Genomic DNA, 21,984 nt, shown 5'->3' with positions numbered 1-21,984 from the left:
TGAGGTCAGTTCATTGGCTATATTTAAGAGGGAGTTAGATGTGGCCCTTGTGGCTAAAGGGATCAGTGGGTATGGAGAGAAGGCAGGTACAGGATACTGAGTTGGATGATCAGCCATGATCATATCGAATGGCGGTGCAGGCTCGAAGGGCCGAATGGCCTACTCCTGCACCTATTTTCTATGTTTCTATGTTTATTTATTTTGGTCAATTATCTCAATTCAATATCCTTGAGTTCTTCATTCTTCTGCCAGAAGAAAAAGGTGTCTCTACTTACACTCTCTAGTAACTTTGTGAGTTTAAATAGTCATAGCATCATGGAATCAACCTTCCATCATACACCCTCGCATCCTCCTCTGCTCCAAGGAGAAAATAAATCCAGTTTCTTCAATATGTGCAAAGGAAATTGCTTTAATGTGATAGGGCCTAAGTTTAGGACATTTGTTACACAGAAGGTTCTAGGTGCCTGGAACAGGCTGCCTGGTGTGGCAGTGGAGGCAGATGCAATAGTAACGTTTTCGATAGGCATGTGGATATGCAGGGAATGGGAGCGGACAAGATTCATTTATCTTGCTTTCATGTTCGACACAGACATTGTGAGCCAAAGGACTAGTTCCTGTGTGGTACTGGCCCATGTTCTATGTTCTAGCTCACCAATGCAATCACCTATGCTCAGCGCTCGCTGCTCAGCGGGCCGGTAGATTACGGGGGAAAAATCCACCTGCGGGCCGGATGATTTCAGGTTACGGACCGCATTCATAGGTTGCCAACCCCTGATATAGACTATATCCATTGATTCCGCATTCTAGCTTCACAATGGATTTTTTTAACTTACTTTCTCAGCACGATATCACTTTCGAAGCAAATGAGATTAGTTTATTTTGGCATGATGTTCAGCTGAGACATTGTGGGCTGAAGGGCCTAATTTTCTGCCGTATTTTTTTTCATGTTCTGTGTTCAAAGATGTATTTACATCCTCAGATCTCTTTGTCCCCCAAAGAAGTTTAGTCAGGGTCCAGCTTTCATCTTATCTATCTCCACATCACTAGCACTACTCTGAATTTCTGGATTTCTGTTTTTTGGGTGACGTTCTATGTATTAGTCCGGAGATCATGCCTTCAGTGCCTTGGTGAGCCAGGCTCTTAAATACAATGCCACCAGTTCGCTTCTGAACAAAATGGCTACTATCATAAATAACATTTTTCGACTGAAGCGTGAAATAAAGGCTGCCTCCAGTCAGGTAGACATTAAAGTTCTATTGGAATTATTCGCAGAACTCTTGTCCTTTGATCATGTTAATTGAAATTAAATGTGTGGCTTGTGGCACTTAACAAATTACCTTTGTGTCCGATGTATAGCATATAAAGCTACATATAAACACAGCATAGTAGCTGGCGGAGCTGCTGCCTCACAGCACCGGAGACCTGGGTTCAATCCTGACCTTGGATGCTGTCTGTGCTTCCATCGACTGCATGGGCTTCTTCCGGATACTTCGGTTTGGCCTCTGTAAATTGCCCCTCGTGTGTACGACGTGGAAGTGAAAGTCGGATAATATTGAACTGGTGTGATGAAATTATGAATTGTTAGCATGGACTCAGTGGGCCAAAGTGCATGTTCTAATGCTGCATCTTTCAATCAATAAAACACATTATCACTGTTTACTGATTGCATTTACAAGTGGACATTAGAAATTAATACAAAATACTTTTTTTTCACAATTATTTTGGGTACACTCATCAGCTCTTGCTCAACATGCTTCCAGACATTCAAACGTTTCTTCTTGTTCCTGAAACAAATCTACTATATAGCATGTGGTAGCTTGAAATGGGGATACTGGGCTATCTTTGCTATCCTGTTTGTTATTGACTATACCAATAGAAACATCCCACCCTCACCTCTTTACTTGTGTCTTTTTGAGGCTGATTTGTGTTTTTCTACACATTCCTTAGAATAAAGATAATGCAGATATTTAAAAGCTGGTTTATTATGTATTGGCCTTATTAAGTTGGTTTGATTTACCTTTTCTCAAGATCAAGATGACTGTGGTGTCTTGGAATGTGATCTCAATGCTCGATGTATTGTCTCAGAAGGAATTGCTAAGTGCCAGTGTTTGGAAGGATTTGCTCTGCATGGCAACAATTGCAATGGTAATAACTTAACTTTAATTGTCCTTGTGTGTGATCTTTAATTTATTCATGAAACAGATTTATTTTAAGAAATGCATGGAATGCATCCATGTTTAATGTTTTATTAATGTGACATATTGATTGTGCATTCATTTTATAACGTTTGTGAATTTTCAAATGATTTCCAAACTGCAGGAAAGTTTCTCCAGGTCCACCAGAGCTTCTAAATCTGTAGCCCTATTGCCAACTTATCATTGTCTGTTCCATAGTCCAATAAAATGTTGTTTATATTTATCAGTCACTAGTTCAATTATGTTGTCTACATCTTTGTCAAGTATATCAATAAACTACAGAAGGTGCAGATGGACACAAAGTGCTGGAGTAACTTTGGCAGCATCTTTGAAGAAAAAGGATGGGTAACGTTTTGGATCGGGACCTTTCTTCAGACTTTCTCGTGCACTTTATGTCCCACTTATTTACTCTAGCACTTAGTGTCCCGCTGAGTTACTCCAGCATTTAGTGTCCTGCAGAGTTACTCCAGCATTTAGTGTCCCACTGAGTTACTCCAGCATTTAATGTCCCACTGAGTTACTCCAGCATTTAATGTCCTGCTGAGTTACTCCAGCATTTAGTATCCCGCTGAGTTACTCCAGCATTTAGTGTCCCACTGAGTTACTCCAGCATTTAGTGTCCCGCTGAGCTACTCCAGCACTTTGTGTCTATCTTTGGTATAAAACAACCTCATCAGTTCTTTGTTTCTGCAGAAAGTGCAATGTGATTGAGACCAAAGGTATGACACAAAATGCTGGAGTAACTCAGCGGGACCTGGCTTATTTTTCACTGTATTATGCAGCAAGCCCAGATTACATAAATTAAACTAGCTAGACCATAGAAATGATTCAGTTACCAATTCCTCAGTCCTGAGGTTCATAAGTTCATATGAGCAGAATTAAGCCATCCAGCCCATCAAGTCTGATCCGCCATTCAATCATGGCTGATCTATCTCTCCCCCTCAACCCCATTCTCCTGCCTTCTCCCCATAACCCCTGACTCCATGTACTAATCAAGAATCTATCTATCTCCGCCTTAAAAATATCCATTGACTAGTCCTCCACAGCCTTCTGTTGCAATGAATTCCACAGATTCACTAAAGAAATTCCCCCTCATCTCCTTCCTAAAGGAACGTCCTTTTATTCTGAAGATCCATTAGGGGTGATGGTACCAGTTACTTCCAAGATGTAACATATTATGTCCTTACAGATATTGATGAATGTGCTACTGGCATGGCATTGTGCAGTGAACATGGAACAGGCTGTATTAACACAGAGGGCAGCTTTGTCTGTAAATGTCATCCTGGTTATGGTGGTGGTGGTGATGGACTCTTCTGTTACGGTGAGACGTTTTATTTTTTTCCGTTGCATTGGCTTTGCTGATCAAAGATACTGTTGATGGCAACTATTGGAGCTGTTTGACATTTTTCTAGGTGCTATTTAAAGAATTAATTGAAGGGAGTAGAGAGGAAGGATCTTAGTTTGGAAAATAGAGAGGTAGAATCGGTTTGGACGGAGTTAGGAAATAGTGAGGAACAGAAGAAATGAGTGGCATGAATTGGCAGTACAAAAATAGCAAAGCTGGCCATTGTATAAATAAAGTCATAGAATCATAGAGCCATACAACATGGAACGAGGCCCCTTGGCTCAACTTGTCCAAGCCAAACAAGAGCCCCATTTAAGCTTTCCTATTTGCCCAAATGTATTCCATTGCACTCTAAACCTCTTCCACCCATGTATCTGTGGAAGTGTTAAATGCAATCATGCGACTTGCCTCAGCTACTCCTCTAGCAGTTTGTTCCATATACCCATCGGCCCTCAGAGAAACAGTTGCCCCTTAGGTTCCTATTAAATCTTGCACCTTTCACCATAAACCGTCTTCTGTTTCTTGATTCCTCTACCCTTGGTAAAAGACTCTGAACATTCACCCTATCAATTCCCTTCATGATTTTACACACAGATCAGGAAATTAGAGATGGATGTTAATATAGAAATCACAAGGGACATTCAATCCGGAGGTAAAGAAGTGCAGAAGTGTGAAAACGCATACTTCCAGACCATTTCTTCCCAGCTGTTTTCAGGCCACTGAGCATGCTACCAACAACTAGAGAGCAGTCCTGAACCACTATCTACCTCATTGCAGACTCTGGACTATCCCTAATCGGACCTTACTGGACTTTATATTGCACTAAATGTTATTCCCTTGATCGTGTATCTGTACACTGTGGATGGCTCGGTTGTAATCATGTATTGTCTTTCTGCTGACTGGTTAGCATGCAACAAAAGCTTTTCACTGTACCACGGTCCATGTGACAATAAACTGTGAACTGAACTGTTCAGGATGTAGGTTAATGTGAGATTGTGCGTACACGTGCCAATAAACTAAACTAAACTACACACATGGCAAACCAGGTTGGTATTAATAGTACGGAAGATGAGGTTCGTAAGAGATGCGTTTTAGTTCAGCATGTTCAGGCACCAACAAGATATTGTGTTATTGCGTAATGAGAGGGTTAATTGAGGATCTGATCATTAAGAGGCCTTTAATGAGCACTGATATATAATATGATAGGATGCTATATATTTAAAAAAATTCTGACTGCAGAGCCTTATGTTGAACAATGCAAACTAAGAAGCCGTATAGCACGAATTGGCAACAGTATGCTGGGAAACATCATGAAAAGATATAACAGTAAACAAGCAATGCCTAACACATAAAGTATTGGTACAGAGATTCAAAGTCATGACTATTATTTTAGTTTAGTTTAAAGGTACGCTGTGGAAACAGACTCTTCGGCCCACTGAGTCCACTTATTACCGATTCACATTAGTTCTATGTTTTTCCACATCCTCATCCACTCCCTATACATTCAGAGCAATTTTACAGAGGCTACCTAACCGACAAACCCACATGTTTTTGGGATGTGGGAGGAAACCCATGCAGTCACAAAGACAAAAGTGCAATCTCCACACAGACAGCATCCGACGTCAGGCTTGAACCCGGGTCCCTGGCATTGTGAGGCAGCAACTCTGCCAGTTACACCATTGTGTCACCCTGTTAAAGAAAAAATACTCAACTGGAGAAGCACTCCAGTCTTGGCTATTGGTAGAAATTAAAGATTGTATTAGATCGAAGGAAAAAGTTTATTTTATTTCCTAAAAGAGCAGCAAATCTGAACATTGGAATATTTCAAATTGCAGCAAAAGAAGACCGAAGTGTTGAGAATAAAAATTAGACTATGGTAGGATAGTAAGAGAAATTAGTTCAAACTTACATTTTCTGTGGATAAGTAAAAAGGAAAAGTTAAATGTGATCATACCTTACATGGTCAAGACATGGGAAAATATGTTTGAGGATATGAGAGATATCAGACAAATATTTTGCACTTGTTTCATAAGGTCATAAGTGATAGGAGCAGAATTAGGCCAATTTTCAACATGCTGAAAAATGCCCACGAGTAAAAAAAGGTCGCCATGGAAAAAAACAATATTTTTTTTACTCGTGGGTTTAGTTGAAGTAGGTCGTAGTAGGTCGGCATGTTATTCGTAGGTAATCGAGGGCAGTCAAAGGTAATCAAAGGTAGTCGTAGATAGTTTTCAACATAGTCGAAGGGAGGTCGAAGGGGATCGAAGGAGGTCGTCTTCACTCTCCAATATTCGCTGTCCAATTTCCCGAAGCTAGTCGAAGCTAGTCTTCAACATAGTCGACTCCAGAAGCATCTGCAGTTCCTTCCTACACTTAGAGCGGTGCAGCATAGGAACAAGTCCTCAGCCCACAATGTCTGTGTCAAACGTGATGCCAAATTAAACTATTCTCTTCAGTGTGAATTTGATCTGCATCCCTCCATACCCAGTGTTTTCATGTGCCTAAGTAAAAGCCTCTTAAATGCTTGTGTGCTTTTCTTTAAACACTTAAATGTATCTTCTTCTTATCGAGTCCACACACAAGATTAGAAGTTGTTCAGCCTGAGCTGAACACACTTATCGGAAACTGCATACAATGGTGTCTGTCTTGTCGCTTCTTGTGCGTGGTGGTGGAAATATTTGTGGAAACAGGACCGCGACGTGAACGCTCTTTCCTTGACCACTCTTAAATGTATGAAGGCATAACAAAAAATTGTTCATACCTCTTGGGTGAGTTGCAAGCATAATGTTTTCTCAAAATAAGGGGTCAACCACTGGGGACAGAGATTTTTATTTCTTAATACCCCCTATAAATAATGATCTTTTAGTTCCCTGCCTGAGAAGGCCTTGGTGGCTCTATAGAGAGATACATAGTTTATTGTCACGTGTACCGAGGTACAGTAAAAAGCTTATGTTGCATACTGACCAGTCAGCAGAAAGACAATACATGATTACAATCGAGCCATTCAGAGTGTACAGATACATGATAAAGGGAATAATGTTTAGTGCAAGGTAGCCAGTAATGTGCACATTAATAGAACCTCTTCAATCAGCTCTACTTTGACAAATTATACCTCAGAGCACCAGCTTCCAGGGTTCACAACAGGTGCTGTCTATGCGGAGTTCGCATGTTCTCCCGGTGACCATATGGGTTATTCCCCCTGGTACCCTGGTTTCCTCCAACATACCAAAGACTGTGGATAGACACAAAATGCTGGAGTAACTCAGCGGGACAGGCAGCATCTCTGGAGAGCAGGAATGGGTGACGTTTCGGGTCGAGACCCTTCGTCAGGCTCTGTTGTTGAATATATACAAGAAAGACATTGATCGGATTTGGATACTAAGGGGATATAAGCTCAGGAAAATAGCATTGAAGTAAAGCATCAGCTATCATCCTACTGAATGTGAGAGCAGGTATGAGAGTGCGAATGACCCATTTTTAATATTTCTCATGCCCGTATTCAAGAGTTTCTATCTTGAGTTAATTTCCTGTCTGTGTCGGGCTTCATGTATTAACAAGCTTGTTAAAGCTTGCCATCAATTTGAAATGAAACCTATAAATTAAATCAGATATGAATATAATACTGATAAATCACATTAATGATACGTTCTAAAATGATGTATTTTGTTGGCTTTTCAGATATTAATGAATGTAAAACTGGGGTGCATAGCTGTGATGAAAATGCTATCTGCACCAATACAGATGGAAGTTACACCTGTACATGTTACGGAGGATTTATAGGGACAGGGTATCATTGTTTACGTAAGTATGCAAGCTTTTCACTCAATGAGTCCGTTATGTTATTTAGGGATGTTAAACTTTAGATTTTCACAAAACATCTTGTTATCTATTGGTGTATGTGGTTCTTATGTGTGTGTGTGTGTGTGTGCCTGTCTGCGTGTGTGCCTGTCTGTGTGTGTGTGCCTGTCTGTGTGTGTGTGCCTGTCTGTGTGTGTGTGCCTGTGTGCGTGTGTGGGCCTGTGTGTGTGTCTGTGTGTGCCTGTGCCTCTGTGTATGTGAACGTTTGTGTGTGTGTGCGCGTTTGTGCGTGTGTGTCTGTGTCTGTGTGTACGCCTGTGTATGTGTCTGTCTGGATGCGCATGGCTCTTTGTGTGCGCACGTCTGTGTGTATGTGTACATGTGTGTATGTGTGTATGTGTGTGTGCATCTATGTATGTGTGCGCGTTTCATTGTATGTGCATGCCTGTGTCTGCATGCACGCATAAGCAGATGCAGGATTATCTATAAATTCTTTATAAGATTTTTGAAAGATTCACTCATTTGATCACATACAGCCTGAATACAACTGTTTTGGAAAAATTGTTATGATTTCCATTATCCACTAATTTTATCGAAGAGGTGGGTTCAATCCTAATTGTGAGTGTTGGGTTTGAGGAGTTTGCACATTCTCCATGTCACTTTGTGGGTTTCCCCTGAATGCTTATGCAGGATGTCAGGTTATTTGGTCACTGTAAATTTCCCCTTTAATATGTACATGAGTGATACCATCTGGGGAAAATTGATGGGAATGTTGTGGGAATTACAAATGGGTTTACCGTAGGATGAGTGTAAATAGATGGTTGAAAGTTTGCATGGACATGGGGGGCTGAAGGACCATTAGTTTAGTTTAGTAGATACAGCACAGAAACAGGCCCTTTGGCCCACCGGGTCCACGCCGACCACCGATCCCGCACAATGACACTATCCAACACACTAGGGACAATTTACCATTTTATCAAAGTCAATTAACCTACAAACCTGTACATCTTTGGAGCGTGGGAGGAAACCGGAGCACCCGGAGAAAACCCACACAGGTTACGGGGAGAACGTATAAACTTTGTACAGTTGGCACCCGTAGTCAGGATCGAACCTTGCTCCCTGGGCATTGTAAGGCAGCAACTCTGCCGCTGTGCCACCATATGTTGCCGCAATACCTGCCTTCGTTTTTGGACTTTAGACTTTAGAGATACAATGTGGAAACAGGCTCTTCGGCCCACCGAGTCCATGCCAACCAGTGATCTGTTTCTATGCTATACCTCACCATGACTCCAGGTTCCACACTGCCACTCTTTGGTCATGCATCACATTCGTTCCTTCCTTATCACTGTATCAAAGTCTGTGTTCTTCATCCATCAATACTATATGACTACCTTCCTCACAGTGATTGCAATGGTTTAAAGGGGCTGTCCCTTTGCGGTGACCTAATTGGCGAGTTTAGAAGAGTTTAGGAGAGTTTGAAAAAGTGTCACGTTGAAGACCTCCTTCGACTATGTAGAAGACCCCCTTCGACCTCCTTCGACTATGTTGAACACTAGCATCGACTAGTTTCAGGAAAATTGGACACCGAATAGTGGAGAGTGAAGACGACCTCCTTTGATCTCCTTCGACCTCCCTTTGACTATGTTGAAGACTATCTACGACTACCTTTGACTACCTTCAATTACCTTCGACTACCCTCGATTACGTACGACTAACATGCCGACCTACTACGACCTACTTCGACTAAACCTACGAGTAAAAAAGTATCGATATTTTCCATGGCGACCTTTTTTTACTCGCGGTCATGTTTCAACATGTTAAAAAATACGCCGCGATCTAACTGAAGCCTCGAGTACGCGGGGACTACTCTCGAGTATGAAGGAGAGTTACAAAGACCTCCTAGGACTTTGTGTCGACCATGCTGCGAGTATGAGTCGAGGGCAAACTCGTCTGAACTCTCAGATTAGGTCGCCGCAGTGGGACAGGCCCTTTAGGAGGTCAGCTCACCTTCACCTCCTCAGTGACAAGCAAGGATAGGCGCACATGTCAAATGAAATACTAATTCCTTTGTTTTGCAGCAACAATGCTGCTTGCAACATCAGACTATTTAAGGAATGAAATATTTTGTAATTTGTTCAGGTGTGATCAGCTCTGCGCCGACCACTGAAAGTTCAACAGAAGTTACTACCAGGAGCAACACAGATGAAACAACTACAAGTATGCTGGAGAATCACGAGATGAACTGTCCACTTTCACACGAGGGCTTCTGTCTGAACGGAGGGATTTGCACACATTTTGCTGAGATAGCAACAGTTTCATGCAAGTAAATAAAATCGGCGATGCGCTGTTGATATCTTTAAGCATAAAATGTAAAATGGTATGCTGAGCAGGAGCATAGAGTCATACAGCATGGAAACAGGCCCTTCGTCCGAACAGTGTTCCCCCACTACAATAGTCCCCCCTGCCTGCATTTGGCCCCTATTCCTTTAAACCTATCCATGTACTTGTCCAAATTTTTCTTAAACATTGTGATAGTACCTGCCTCAACCACCTCCTCCAGCTGCTCGTTCCATTTCCTGACAGCTCTTTGTGCAAAAACGTTGCCCCTCAGGTTCCCATTACTCCATCTATTCCTCTCATGATCTTATACACCTCTATAAGATTACCCCTCATTCTCCTGCACTCCAAGGAATAAAGTCCTAGCCTGCCAACCTCTCTCTATAGCTCAGGCCCTCGAGTCCAGGCAACATCCTAGTAAAACTTCTCTGCACCCTTTCCAGCTTAAGAACATATTTTTCGATAAGAGGGTGATCAAAACTGAATGCAATACCTTAAATATGGCCTCACCAATGTCTCTTATAACTGTAACAGCAAACAGAAAACATAAAGGAAATGTCAACCCTTATAACTAAATAAAAATGCAGCACATTTTATGGAAGAGAATGAAATACTTGAATTCAGGTATTCTTTTTCATAACCTTTAATTTTTTGCAGCAATGGTATAATTTTGTGAACTGTCATAAGGGTGGTGAATATTCACACTTGGGGAGGTTGTTCCCAACAATAATGTGATTAGTTGAATGACAAATCCCAAATATATTTTCAAGGATTTTTTTCCGAAGTCGTCTCTTGGGATCGCAAATTGCGGACGCAGCCCAGACCGTCACACAAACCAACCTCCCATCTATTGACTCCATTTACACCTCACACTGACTCGGCAAGACCAGCAGCATAATCAAGGATGAGTCGCACCCTGGCCACTCCCTCTTCTCCCCTCTCCCATCAGGCAAAAGGTATAGAAGTGTGAAAACACACACCTCCAGATTCAGGGACAGTTTCTTCCCAGCTGTTATCAGGCAATTGAATCGTTCTACCACAACCAGAGAGCAGTGCTCAACTGCTATCTACCTCTTTGGTGACTCTAAGACTGTCCTTGATCAGACTTTGCTGGATTTACTTTACACTAAACTTTATTTGCTTATCATGTATCAAATCATTGTAAAATGGCTCGATTGTAATTATGTATATGTCTTTCTGCCGACTGGTCAGCATGCACAAAAGCTTTTCACTGTACATTGGTACACGTGACAATAAATTAAACCGTAGAACTGTTTACATCAAACATGAGGAGACAGAAATAGCCTCAGTTTTAATCAGACATCTGAAGGGCAGTCCCTTCAATAATGAGGCATTCCCTAGGTGTAAGCCTTGATTTTGTGCTCAATTCTCTTGAATGTGACTTGAATCGACAACCTTTCTGGGCTGCAGTGAGACTCCAACCAAGTGAGTCACGTCTGACTCCTGGAAGGAAGAGCACTTTTTGAGCATGGGAAGTGAATACAAGCCAAGCGCAAAGCAATGTGACCAGTAAAACAACTTGAACAAAAGGGACATTTTAGTTTATTCCCTCAAGAAATAAAGTGGAGGTTACAAAGGGGTTTGATAGCATATATGGAGTTAGATAAATAGCCCGGGAGGCCAAAGGTAGAAGCATCTCCTTGCAACGGTAATTAAGTCTAAAGAAATAAAGAATGAGCAGCAGACTTATAAACCACAAGACGGAAACAAAATAATTTCACTGTACCTTGGTACACTTGATAATAAAGGAACCGATGAACCATTGATGATTAATGGAAGGAAAAAGGTGGTGATATGACTACGTATTAATTGGACAAATTCTCCAAATCATCTTGTATTGGTTCAGGATCCATTTTGCCCAATTTACAGCATATAATCCTCCAACACATTTGCTACCTCCAACAGGATCCCACTACTGGCCACATCTTCCCATCTCCACCCCTTTCTGCATTCCACAGAGACTGTTCCCTCCGCAACTCACTGGTCAACTCGTCCCATTCCCAATCTGACCTTTCTGTCCTGGGCCTCCCCCATTGTCAGAGTGAGGCCCAGCGCACATTGGAGGAACAGCACTTCATATTTCGCTTGGGTAGCTTACACGCCAGCAGTACGAACATTGACTTCTCAACTTCAAATAGCCCTTGCTCTCCCTCTTTCTCCATCCCCTCCCCCTTCCCAGTTCTCCCACCAGTCTTACTGTCTCCGACTACATTTTATCTCCGCCCCTCCCACTCCCCTGACATCAGCCTGAAGAAGGGTCTCGAACCCAAAATGTCACCCATTCCTTCTCTCCAGAGATGCTGCCTGTCCCGTTGAGTTACTCCAGCATTTTGTGTCTACCTTCAATTTAAACCAGCATCTGCTGTTCTTTCCTACAAATCCAATCCAATTTGCCCAAAGCAGCTCTGGCTTTACAAAATGGAGAGACAAGTCTGAAGAAGGGTCCCACTTCTGAAACGGCATGGGTCCAGTTCCTTCCACACATGTTGTCTGACCCGCTGAGTTCCTCCTGGAGTTTGTTTATGCTCGAGCATCACAAAACTGGGGAGAGACCGGATTACAAGATTCCAAATCATTACTATGGCCCCGCAAACTATGCTCATAGTTCGTGGAGCACAGTCAGAGGCTGGCAACTTTCATGAGTTTTGCCACATTAAAAAATATGAAGGAACTTGGTATGGACAGGTACGTGGATAGGAAATGTTTAGGACGATGTGAGTCAAACGCGGGCTGACTGGGATGGGGCATCTTTGGTCGGGCATGGACAAGTTTGGTCTGTTTTCATGCTGTATGACTATGACTCTATGAACTTAAAAAAAATGTAAACATAGAAACATAGAAAATAGGTGCAGGTGGAGGCCATTCGGCCCTTCGAGCCAGCACCGCCGTTCATTGTGATCATGGCTGATCGTCCCCAATCAATAACCCGTGCCTGCCTTCTCCCCATATCCCTTGATTCCACTAGCCCCAAGAGCTCTATCTAACTCTCTCTTAAATTCTACTATCACTAATTTTATATGGGATTACAGAGCACACAGAATTCAACGAAAGCATTTGTGTAAACCTAAAGAAGTTGGGGGTTTATCATCACCTAACTTTACGTATTACTACTGGGCAGTGCATATTAAGAACATAATGTACTGGTTGGATAGTTCCACTCAGCAGTTGGAGTGGATAAGAATGGAGAAAGAGGAGTGCTATCCGCACGATATAGGAACGACCTTGCTCTCACCGATAAAATTGAATAGTATAATATATAAGAAGAACCCAATTATTCACAATACAATAAGAATTTGGAAACAAATAAAAGTATCCTTGAAATTAAATAATCTATCAGTACTAACCCCACTATTGAACAATCCCGCATTCAAACCATCTCTCATCGACAAAACATATCAACAATGGGATAGACTGGGGATTAGGAAAGTAGGGGATATGTATGAATTGGGCAAACTGTTATCATTTCAACATTTAAAATTAAAATTTAAACTGAAGGATAATCAATATTTTAAATATATACAGATATGTGACTTTATGAAGAAATATATACATAGATTTCAAAATATATTTTTAGACCCTTTAGAAGAAGCAATGAATATTAAGGCTGATTCACAAAAACTAATATCATATTTTTATAATAATAAATTAAATAGAGAATTACCCTCAACAGAAGCACTAAGAGAAGATTGGGAACATGAGCTAATGATAAAGATCTCGAAGGATAGATGGGAAAAGTATCTGATGAACACACATAACTGTTCTATTAATGCAAGACATAATTTAATTCAATTCAAATTATTACATAGACTATATTATTCAAAAACGAGGTTGAATACATTTTATCCAAACGCCTCTCCCAGATGCGATAAATGTTTGTTTCAAAACGCTAATATAACACATTCATTTGTAGGATGTACAAAGTTGAATAAATTTTGGAGTGATATATTTGATATATTTACAAAGCTTTTTAAGTCCACAATAGAACCTAAAACGGAATGGATTATATTTGGAATAATAGTAGAAGATATCAATTTAAATAAAGACCAAAATGTTTTTTTTAATTATGGGTTAATAATTGGAAAGAAATTGATACTTAAATTTGGAAAAAATACAACCATACCACATTAAAATACAACCATACCACATTAAAATGTGGATTAGGAATATGATGGACATAGCACGCCTTGAAGAAATGAGACTCCGACTAATAGTCTTAATTCTTAAGGAGTTGGTCTCCTTTTATCGACTTTTTGGAATCATGTGATTCATAAGGATTGCTGATTTCAGTTCATGACGCGGATAGATCTACATCTCCGAATAAAGATTTGAAAATTTCTCTTTTAAGGGGCCTGCTCCCCTATTTCTACTTTCTACTTTTTCTTTTCTTTTTTTATATACACACTTCACGTTTTTCTATTCTCTACCATCTATTTTTCCCCTTTCTATTGTTTTCTTTTTCTTGTCTTTCACTTCTCAAAACATAAAAGTAGAGGTTGTACATAGAATGGATTACGGTATGACATAGTTGGCACCTAAAATTAGGTTCCACTGTACTGTTTTGTACTGTATTAACTTAAATAAAATAAACAAAAAAACAAAAACAAAAAAAACAACAACAAAAAAACAAAAAAATCAGGTCATTCACAGCTGGCAACTGGCAACTGGAGATAGTCATTAAGGAACTTATTTTGGGCAACATTTAGCTATTTTAATAAGACTGCCAACTTACAGAAGTACAGTTTCCCAAAGAAACCAATGTGTTGTTAACATAGTTTTTAGTTAATACTAGACTAAGTGGGACCCGTTGGGTCCCATGTTCACACGGGAGGGCTGGTCCCCCGGCGCAATATTTCACCTCTCCACCAATTCCAATATTTGTGGCCAGTAGGGGGGCTTTCTGGAGTGCTGTTATGGGTTCTTGGGGTGGCAGCTCAGTCCCTCAAGCCTGATCTGCTGGCAGCTCACTCACGGCTGGTGGGCTGGCAGTTGACTCATGACTATTCCTTGAAATTCCTTTTCAAGCAGGGTGCAAGGCCACCAAATTCAAATCCATGTTCCTACTATTTCAAGCAGAGTGCAAGGCCACCAAATTCAAGTGCAATTTCTTACCACTTTGAGCAGGGTGCAAGGCCACCAAATTCAAGTGCAGTTTCCTACCACTTCAAGCAGGGTGCAAGGCCACCGAATTCAAGTGCAGTTTCCAACCACTTCAAACAGGGTGCAAGGCCACCAAATTCAAGTGCAGTTTCATACCACTTCAAGTTGGATCCAAGGCCACCAAATTCAAGTGCAGTTTTATTCCATTTCAAGCAGGGTGCAAGGCCACCAAATTCAAATGCAGCTTCATACCATTTCATGCAGGGTGAAACCACCATAAAACCACACAAAACACCAAACTCACAGTTCAGTAGAAAATCAGTGTGTTCAGTTGATTCACAGCTCAGACAGAGTCGTGACCTCTCCCTCCCCCATCATGCATAGACTGAGCCACACCCACACTTCTGGGTTTTATAACCCCCCCCCCCCCCCCCCCCACACCGGAAAAGGTGTGGCTTTCATGGAGTGATTGACAGGAGAGAGATTCTCAACATTTAAAAAAAAACTAATAACACTTATATTTTTCATTGATGGGAAGAATTCTCTGCACCTGCTCAGCGGAGGGGGACTGAGTAAGATGGCCAAAAATCATAGCCGTAAGTGGTAGCGTTTTATCTAAAATCAATATATAGTGCAAACAGGAAGTAAGTGCATTTGCTGTAGTGCCTTTTAACTTCAAGTCAAAGGTCCCAAGTCACCATTTGCAGTAAGTAGTGCCTTTCAACTTCATGCCACCATTTGCAGTAAGTGGTGTCTTTCAACTTCAAGCCACACCCAAGCCACACCACGCCACCATTTGCAGTAAGTAGTACCTTTCAACTTCAAGCCAAAGCAACCAAGCCACCATTTGCAGTAATAGTGCCTTTCAACTTCAAGTCAAAGCTCCCAAGCCATCATTTTTAGTTAATGCCTTTCAACTTCAAGCCATTGCACCCAAGCCACCATTTGCAGTAAGTAATGCCTTTCAACTTCAAGCCACACCCAAGCCATCATTTGCAGGAAGTAGTGCCTTTCAACTTCAAGTCAAAGCTCCCAAGCCACCATTTGCAGTAACTAGTGCCTTTCAACTTCATGCCACCATTTGCAGTAAGTGGTGTCTTTCAACTTCAAGCCACACCCAAGCCACACCACGCCACCATTTGTAGTAAGTAGTACCTTTCAACTTCAAGCCAAAGCAACCAAGCCACCATTTGCAGTAAGTAGTGCCTTTCAACTTCAAGCCACACCCAAGCCATCATTTGCAGGAAGTAGTGCCTTTCAACTTCAAGCCAAAGCTCCCAAGCCACCATTTGCAGTAAGTAGTGCCTTTCAACTTCATGCCACCATTTGCAGTAAGTAGTGCCTTTCAATTTCAAGCCACACCCAAGCCACCATTTGCAGTAAGAAATGCCTTTTAACTTCAAGCCAAAGCACCCAAACAACCATTTGCAGTAGTACTGCCTTTCAACTGCAAGCCAAAGCACCCAAGCCACCATTTGCAGTAAGTAGTGCCTTTCAACTTCATGCCACCATTTGCAGTAAGTGGTGTCTTTCAACTTCAAGCCACACCCAAGCCACACCACGCCACCATTTGCAGTAAGTAGTACCTTTCAACTTCAAGCCAAAGCAACCAAGCCACCATTTGCAGTAAGTAGTGCCTTTCAACTTCAAGCCAATGCACCCACGCCACCATTTGCAGTAAGTAATGCCTTTTAACTTCAAGTCAAAGGTCCCGTCACCATTTGCAGTAAGTAGTGCCTTTCAACTTCAAGCCAAAGCAACCAAGCCACCATTTGCAGAAAGTAGTGCCTTTCAACTTCATGCCACCATTTGCAGTAAGTAATGCTTTTCAACTTCAAGCCATTGCACCCAAGCCACCATTTGCAGTAGTACTGCCTTTCAACTGCAAGCCAAAGCACCCAAGCCACCATTTGCAGTAAGTAGTGCGTTTCAACTTCATGCTACCATTTGCAGTAAGTAGTGCCTTTCAATTTCAAGCCACACCCAAGCCACCATTTGCAGTAAGAAGTGCCTTTCAACTTCAAGCCACAATTTGCAGTAAGTAGTGCCTTTCAACTTCAAGCCAATGCACCCACGCCCCCATTTGCAGTAAGTAATGCCTTTTAACTTCAAGCCATTGCACCCAAGCCACCATTTGCAGTAAGTAATGCCTTTCAACTTCAAGCCACACCCAAGCCATCATTTGCAGGAAGTAGTGCCTTTCAACTTCAAGTCAAAGCTCCCAAGCCACCATTTGCAGTAACTAGTGCCTTTCAACTTCATGCCACCATTTGCAGTAAGTGGTGTCTTTCAACTTCAAGCCACACCCAAGCCACACCACGCCACCATTTGCAGTAAGTAGTACCTTTCAACTTCAAGCCTAAGCAACCAAGCCACCATTTGCAGTAAGTAGTGCCTTTCAACTTCAAGCCACACCCAAGCCATCATTTGCAGGAAGTAGTGCCTTTCAACTTCAAGCCAAAGCTCCCAAGCCACCATTTGCAGTATGTAGTGCCTTTCAACTCATGCCACCATTTGCAGTAAGTAGTGCCTTTCAATTTCAAGCCACACCTAAGCCACCATTTGCAGTAAGAAATGCCTTTTAACTTCAAGCCAAAGCACCCAAACAACCATTTGCAGGCAGTGCCTTTTTACTTCAAACAAACCATATTTTCATTTTCAAACCACATTAAGGGGACTCACAGTTATGTAGATATTTGTTCAGTGTTATTCAGAGCTCAGAGAGACGTGACCCTTGGCTTCATCCATATTGAAGAGACTGAGTGAGGCACACCACTTCCTGGTTTTATAGTCCCTCCCCCTCCCTCCAGCAGGGTGAGCAGAGAGAATGGTGAATTTAAAAAAAAACATTAATATCTCTCTGATTTGTCATCGTTAGGAAAAATCCTCTGCTCCTTTAAGGCGGAGGGGGGCTCTGAGCGAGGTGGCCAAAAATGACGGCCGTAGGTGGCGGCGTTCTGTCGGAAATAGCAGCACAGTGGGCCAAAAGCGGTCAAGATCAGAGTTTTAGTAATATAGATTTACAAGAAATAAAGTGGGGGTTGCAGTGGAGGACACAGAGGGTTAGATGGTTTGGACATTTCATAAGGGCACTGGGAAAATAACTGAAAAACAGTTGTATTGAAGGTGGAAGGAGAGTGACATTAATCTGAAGGAGAGGGCAAATAAGATTCAGACATGGCTAACATGGGAATGAAACACTGAACCGATGAGGGATGACTGAATCCATCCAGCTTGTCATTGATGACTGAATCCATCCAGCTTGTCCATTTTTTCACATATGCACTTGAACAGTTTTGACTGTTTTACAGTTCTTTTTACAATCCATGTTCTCGGGATATCGATATCGATATCTAAATCCAAATTTTATTAGTTATTTATGTTATGACATTGGTTGGAAGCTGCATACCAAATCTCATTGCGCTTATGTGCAATGACAATAAAAGATATTATTATTATTATTCCATCAGAAAAATTACACCATTTAGACGTAGTTTAGATGTCATTATTTGAAAAATGTAAAAAGAAAACTGATGCTGAACTGCTGGAAAACCTGACTAGGATCTTGATCACAGGTTTACCTTCATGCTCCATGGTCTGTGGATGTTTGCTGATGCCAATATCTTTTTTGGAATGAATTCACAGTAGAGGGCAGTGTTGCCACGTGCTATTTGCTTTTTTTTTAAATTTAGTGACGAATAACAAAGTCATCACATCTCACTTGGTGCCTCAGAGCTAAAAGATGGCCAAGGTGTAATCAGCCAAAAAATAGATCCCACTATTAAACAGGAATGTGAATACCTTTAATTGATTTTGTCTATATCTCTCTATATAACCGTCTATATCTTTTAACTTTCCCCTGATTCTCAATCTGAAGAATGGTTTTGACCTGAAACATCACCCGTTCCTTTTGTCCACCAGCTTTTTGTGTCCATCTGCGGTTTGAATCAGCATCTGCAGTTCCTTCCTACACTTTGCAAATTGATAACCAGGTGACCCATTAACCTGATAACCCAACCCCCAACAGGTATACAGAGTGGCTCGTACAACTCCGGGGCAGACCAGGCAGAAGAGCGGCTACCACACTGCCCAACCCTGGAGTAACTCGTCGGGTCAGGCAGCATCTCTGGAGGTCATGGATAGGCAACATATTCTGCAGAGGTGCTGTCAGAGTTGCTGAGTTACTCCAGCACTTTGTGCCTGTTTCAGATCAGTACCCTTCATCAGACTCTGACCTGCTGAGTTACTCCAACACTTTTGTTTTATGCAGTACATTGTGTTTCCATTTTACTGTCCAACACTGAATTGATGGCAAAATTCAGATATGACCTGCTGTATTGATCTTATGTGCACCATGTGTCTTGACGTAAGATGCAGGTATTCCACGTCCTCGCTCCTCACCGGTTTTCTGCTTTTTAACAGCTGTCCAAAGGGTTACGTGGGAGAGCGGTGTGGGTACAGTGACCTACAGTGGTGGGAACTGCGCCGTGTCGAGGAAGAGAAGAAGCGTAATGTGGTTATAACTGTCTGCGTGATGTTGCTAATCTGCCTGCTGTCAGTGGGAGCTTGTGTAACGTACTGCATCAGGTGAGTGTAAATGGGGAATACAACTGCCCCAAGTAAGTGTAAGTCAAGAGTGTTTCATTGTTCGTATGTCCCAAACAGAACAAATACAATTTTTAATTGCAGCAGCTCAACAGAATATGTAAACATAGTACACTGTAAACAATATAATAAACGAAAAGTTGTATACACATACACACACACACATGTATATACACACACACACACACACACACACACACACACACACACACACACACACACACACACACACACACACACACACACACACACACACACACACACACACACACATATATATACACACATATACACACATATACACACATATAGATATTACAAACAAACAAACAAACAAACGGTAATAATGCAATGACAAAACCAATGCCCTCAAGTCTATGAAGGGTTTCGGCCCGAAACGTCGCCTATTTCCTTCGCTCCATAGATGCTGCTGCACCGCTGAGTTTCCCCAGCAATTTTGTGTACCCTCAAGTCTATGTAGTTCAGAGCTTATCTGGAGGTTGCAGTGTTTAAGAGCCTGATTGGTTCAGGGAAGAAGCTGTCCCTGAACCTGGATGTTACAGTTTTCAGGCTCCTGCACCTGCTTCCCGATGGCAGGAATGAAATGAGTGTGTGGCCAGGGTGGTGTGGGGCTCTGATGAAGCTTGCTGCCATTTTGAGGCAGTGACTCATGTAAATCCCTTTGTCAGGCAGCATCTCTGGAGGATATGGATAGGTAATGTTTTGGGTCGGGCCTATGATTGTATTTAAGGGAAAAAAGGCTGGAAAGAGGTGGGGATGGGACAAAGCTTATCAAGTGATAGGTGGATGCAAGTGTGTGTGTGTGTGTGGGGGGGGGGGGGGTTGATTATCAGATGGGTGAACACAGATTAGAGATGATAAGGTGAAATCATGGTCAGAAAAAGATCTCAACTGAAACGTCATCAATCCAGGTTGCAGCCTAACCTGCTGAATTACTCCAGCACTTTGCATTTTTTTATATAGCAGCATCAAACCACCAGTAGTTCCTTCATTGTGTCTTCATTATATTGAACAGTTTTATATTGGTTCATTGTTATCAGAACATTAGTCGTGAGTCTGAAACATAGACTCTGATTCTCTCCCCACAGATTTGTCTTAATCTTGATGAGTATTTTGAGCAATTTCTGTTTTTGTTTTAGATTATCAACATCTGCATTTTTTTCAATGATACGAGTGATTTGTGCAGTGCCACTCAGCAATGTAATAGGTTATACAATGTAATACATTACAGGTAATTTGAATCAAGATGAAAAATGTACAGATAATAAATGATGATGCTCCATCTCTGAATTCCACAGAAGAAGTCTGACTCCCCAGAAAGAGCATGATTTGAAGAACAATTTACAACTAGTTTAAGAGTGAAGGAAGAACATGGCTGAGAGTATTAGGCTCTATGTTTTAAGGGCCTGTCCCACTTGGCGATTTTCCTCGGCAACTGCCGGCGCTATATAAGTGTCACCAAAAGATTTTGAACATTTCAAAATCCAGCGGCGACAAAAAAAAAATGTTGCGACACTTGAAAAAACATCGTGCGTCATACGTCACAACGCCGCATCACCGCCGCATCACGCTGCAAATGTTTTGGTGCCCTGATACTTCAGTCAATTATGCTGGCAGTCGGCAAAAAAAATCGCCAAAAATCACCAAGATGAAAATTAAGATTGTTCCTGATATTATTGCAAGAAACATGCCAATGCTGGGAAAGTGCTCAGAGAAAAGAAACTTTATTTTTACATTTTCTCTGCCAAGTTTGGTGTGGTGGTTGAATTTGATTTCACAGGTAAAGGAACGTGCAGAAGTTTTAATTGTACAATGCAGGATAACAACATGGTGGCAAATTCTTTAAAATGGCAATTTGATTTTAATTGTTATATTTTATTAACTTTCGTAATAAGAGTTTTTATTCAGAAATTAGATGTATTCCCGAGTTAATATTCTGTAATGTGAATTTAGAAAACACAGAAGTCTAATTGGAGCTCAACAAAATCAACATATTATTAATCGACAAGATGTTCAATAGTTACGTTATTGTCGTGTGTACCTAGTTACATTGAATTGCTTTGTGTTCCATGTAGTCCAGTAAAATCATACTGTACATAAGCACAATCATACATAAATAAAAGTGTGCACCGATTGTGGTGTAAAATGTAGTAGATTTCTTCTGAGGCAGTACACCAAGAGTCACCATGTTTCTGGTGCTAACTTGTAGCTTTCATCTATCAAGTTTGTAGGGATGTGGACTAAATACGGGCGGGTGGGACAAGTGTAGCTGGGACATGTTTCCCGGTGAGGGCAAGTTGGGCCAAATGGCCTGTTTCCAAACTGTGACTCTCAGTTCTTATAAATATTGAGTTTCATCTTGACTTTAAAGGCCTGTTATCCTGGCTATGGCACTAGAGCAGAGATGTATGGGTCAGCCTGGTCTGGCGATGCTGTGGGTACCTTCCACCGCCACTCCGCCGCTCCATGCAGTTGTTGCAGGCTGCGCCCCATCTGCACCTTGTCCAACTTCTGGGAGGCATTCGATCTACGTGACCCCTCAGCTGCAGTGGAGCCTCCAGCAGC

At 41.6% G+C, this 21,984-nt stretch overlaps 1 protein-coding gene across 3 annotated transcripts in view; it reads left to right on the top strand.

Annotated features, from left to right (window-relative positions):
- egf (epidermal growth factor) overlaps positions 1–19,402 on the top strand; it is a 97,696-nt gene extending 78,294 nt beyond the window's left edge. For 2 of the 3 annotated variants that reach the window (XM_033018859.1, XM_033018858.1), the window contains 5 exons: positions 2,029–2,145; positions 3,385–3,516; positions 7,219–7,341; positions 9,478–9,661; positions 19,216–19,402. In XM_033018859.1, the coding sequence (XP_032874750.1) occupies positions 2,029–2,145; positions 3,385–3,516; positions 7,219–7,341; positions 9,478–9,661; positions 19,216–19,384 (725 nt within the window). In that variant the 3' untranslated portion in view covers positions 19,385–19,402. The remainder of the gene's footprint in view (positions 1–2,028; positions 2,146–3,384; positions 3,517–7,218; positions 7,342–9,477; positions 9,662–19,215) is intronic. The other variant, XM_033018861.1, reaches the window with a different exon arrangement.
- Positions 19,403–21,984: the final 2,582 nt, after the last annotated feature.

Source organism: Amblyraja radiata, chromosome 1 (genome assembly GCF_010909765.2).
Source record: "Amblyraja radiata isolate CabotCenter1 chromosome 1, sAmbRad1.1.pri, whole genome shotgun sequence".
Taxonomy (NCBI): Eukaryota; Metazoa; Chordata; class Chondrichthyes; order Rajiformes; family Rajidae; genus Amblyraja; species Amblyraja radiata.
The sequence above is the reverse complement of the archived record's forward strand: the minus strand, read 5'-3'. Positions and strand labels throughout refer to the sequence as shown.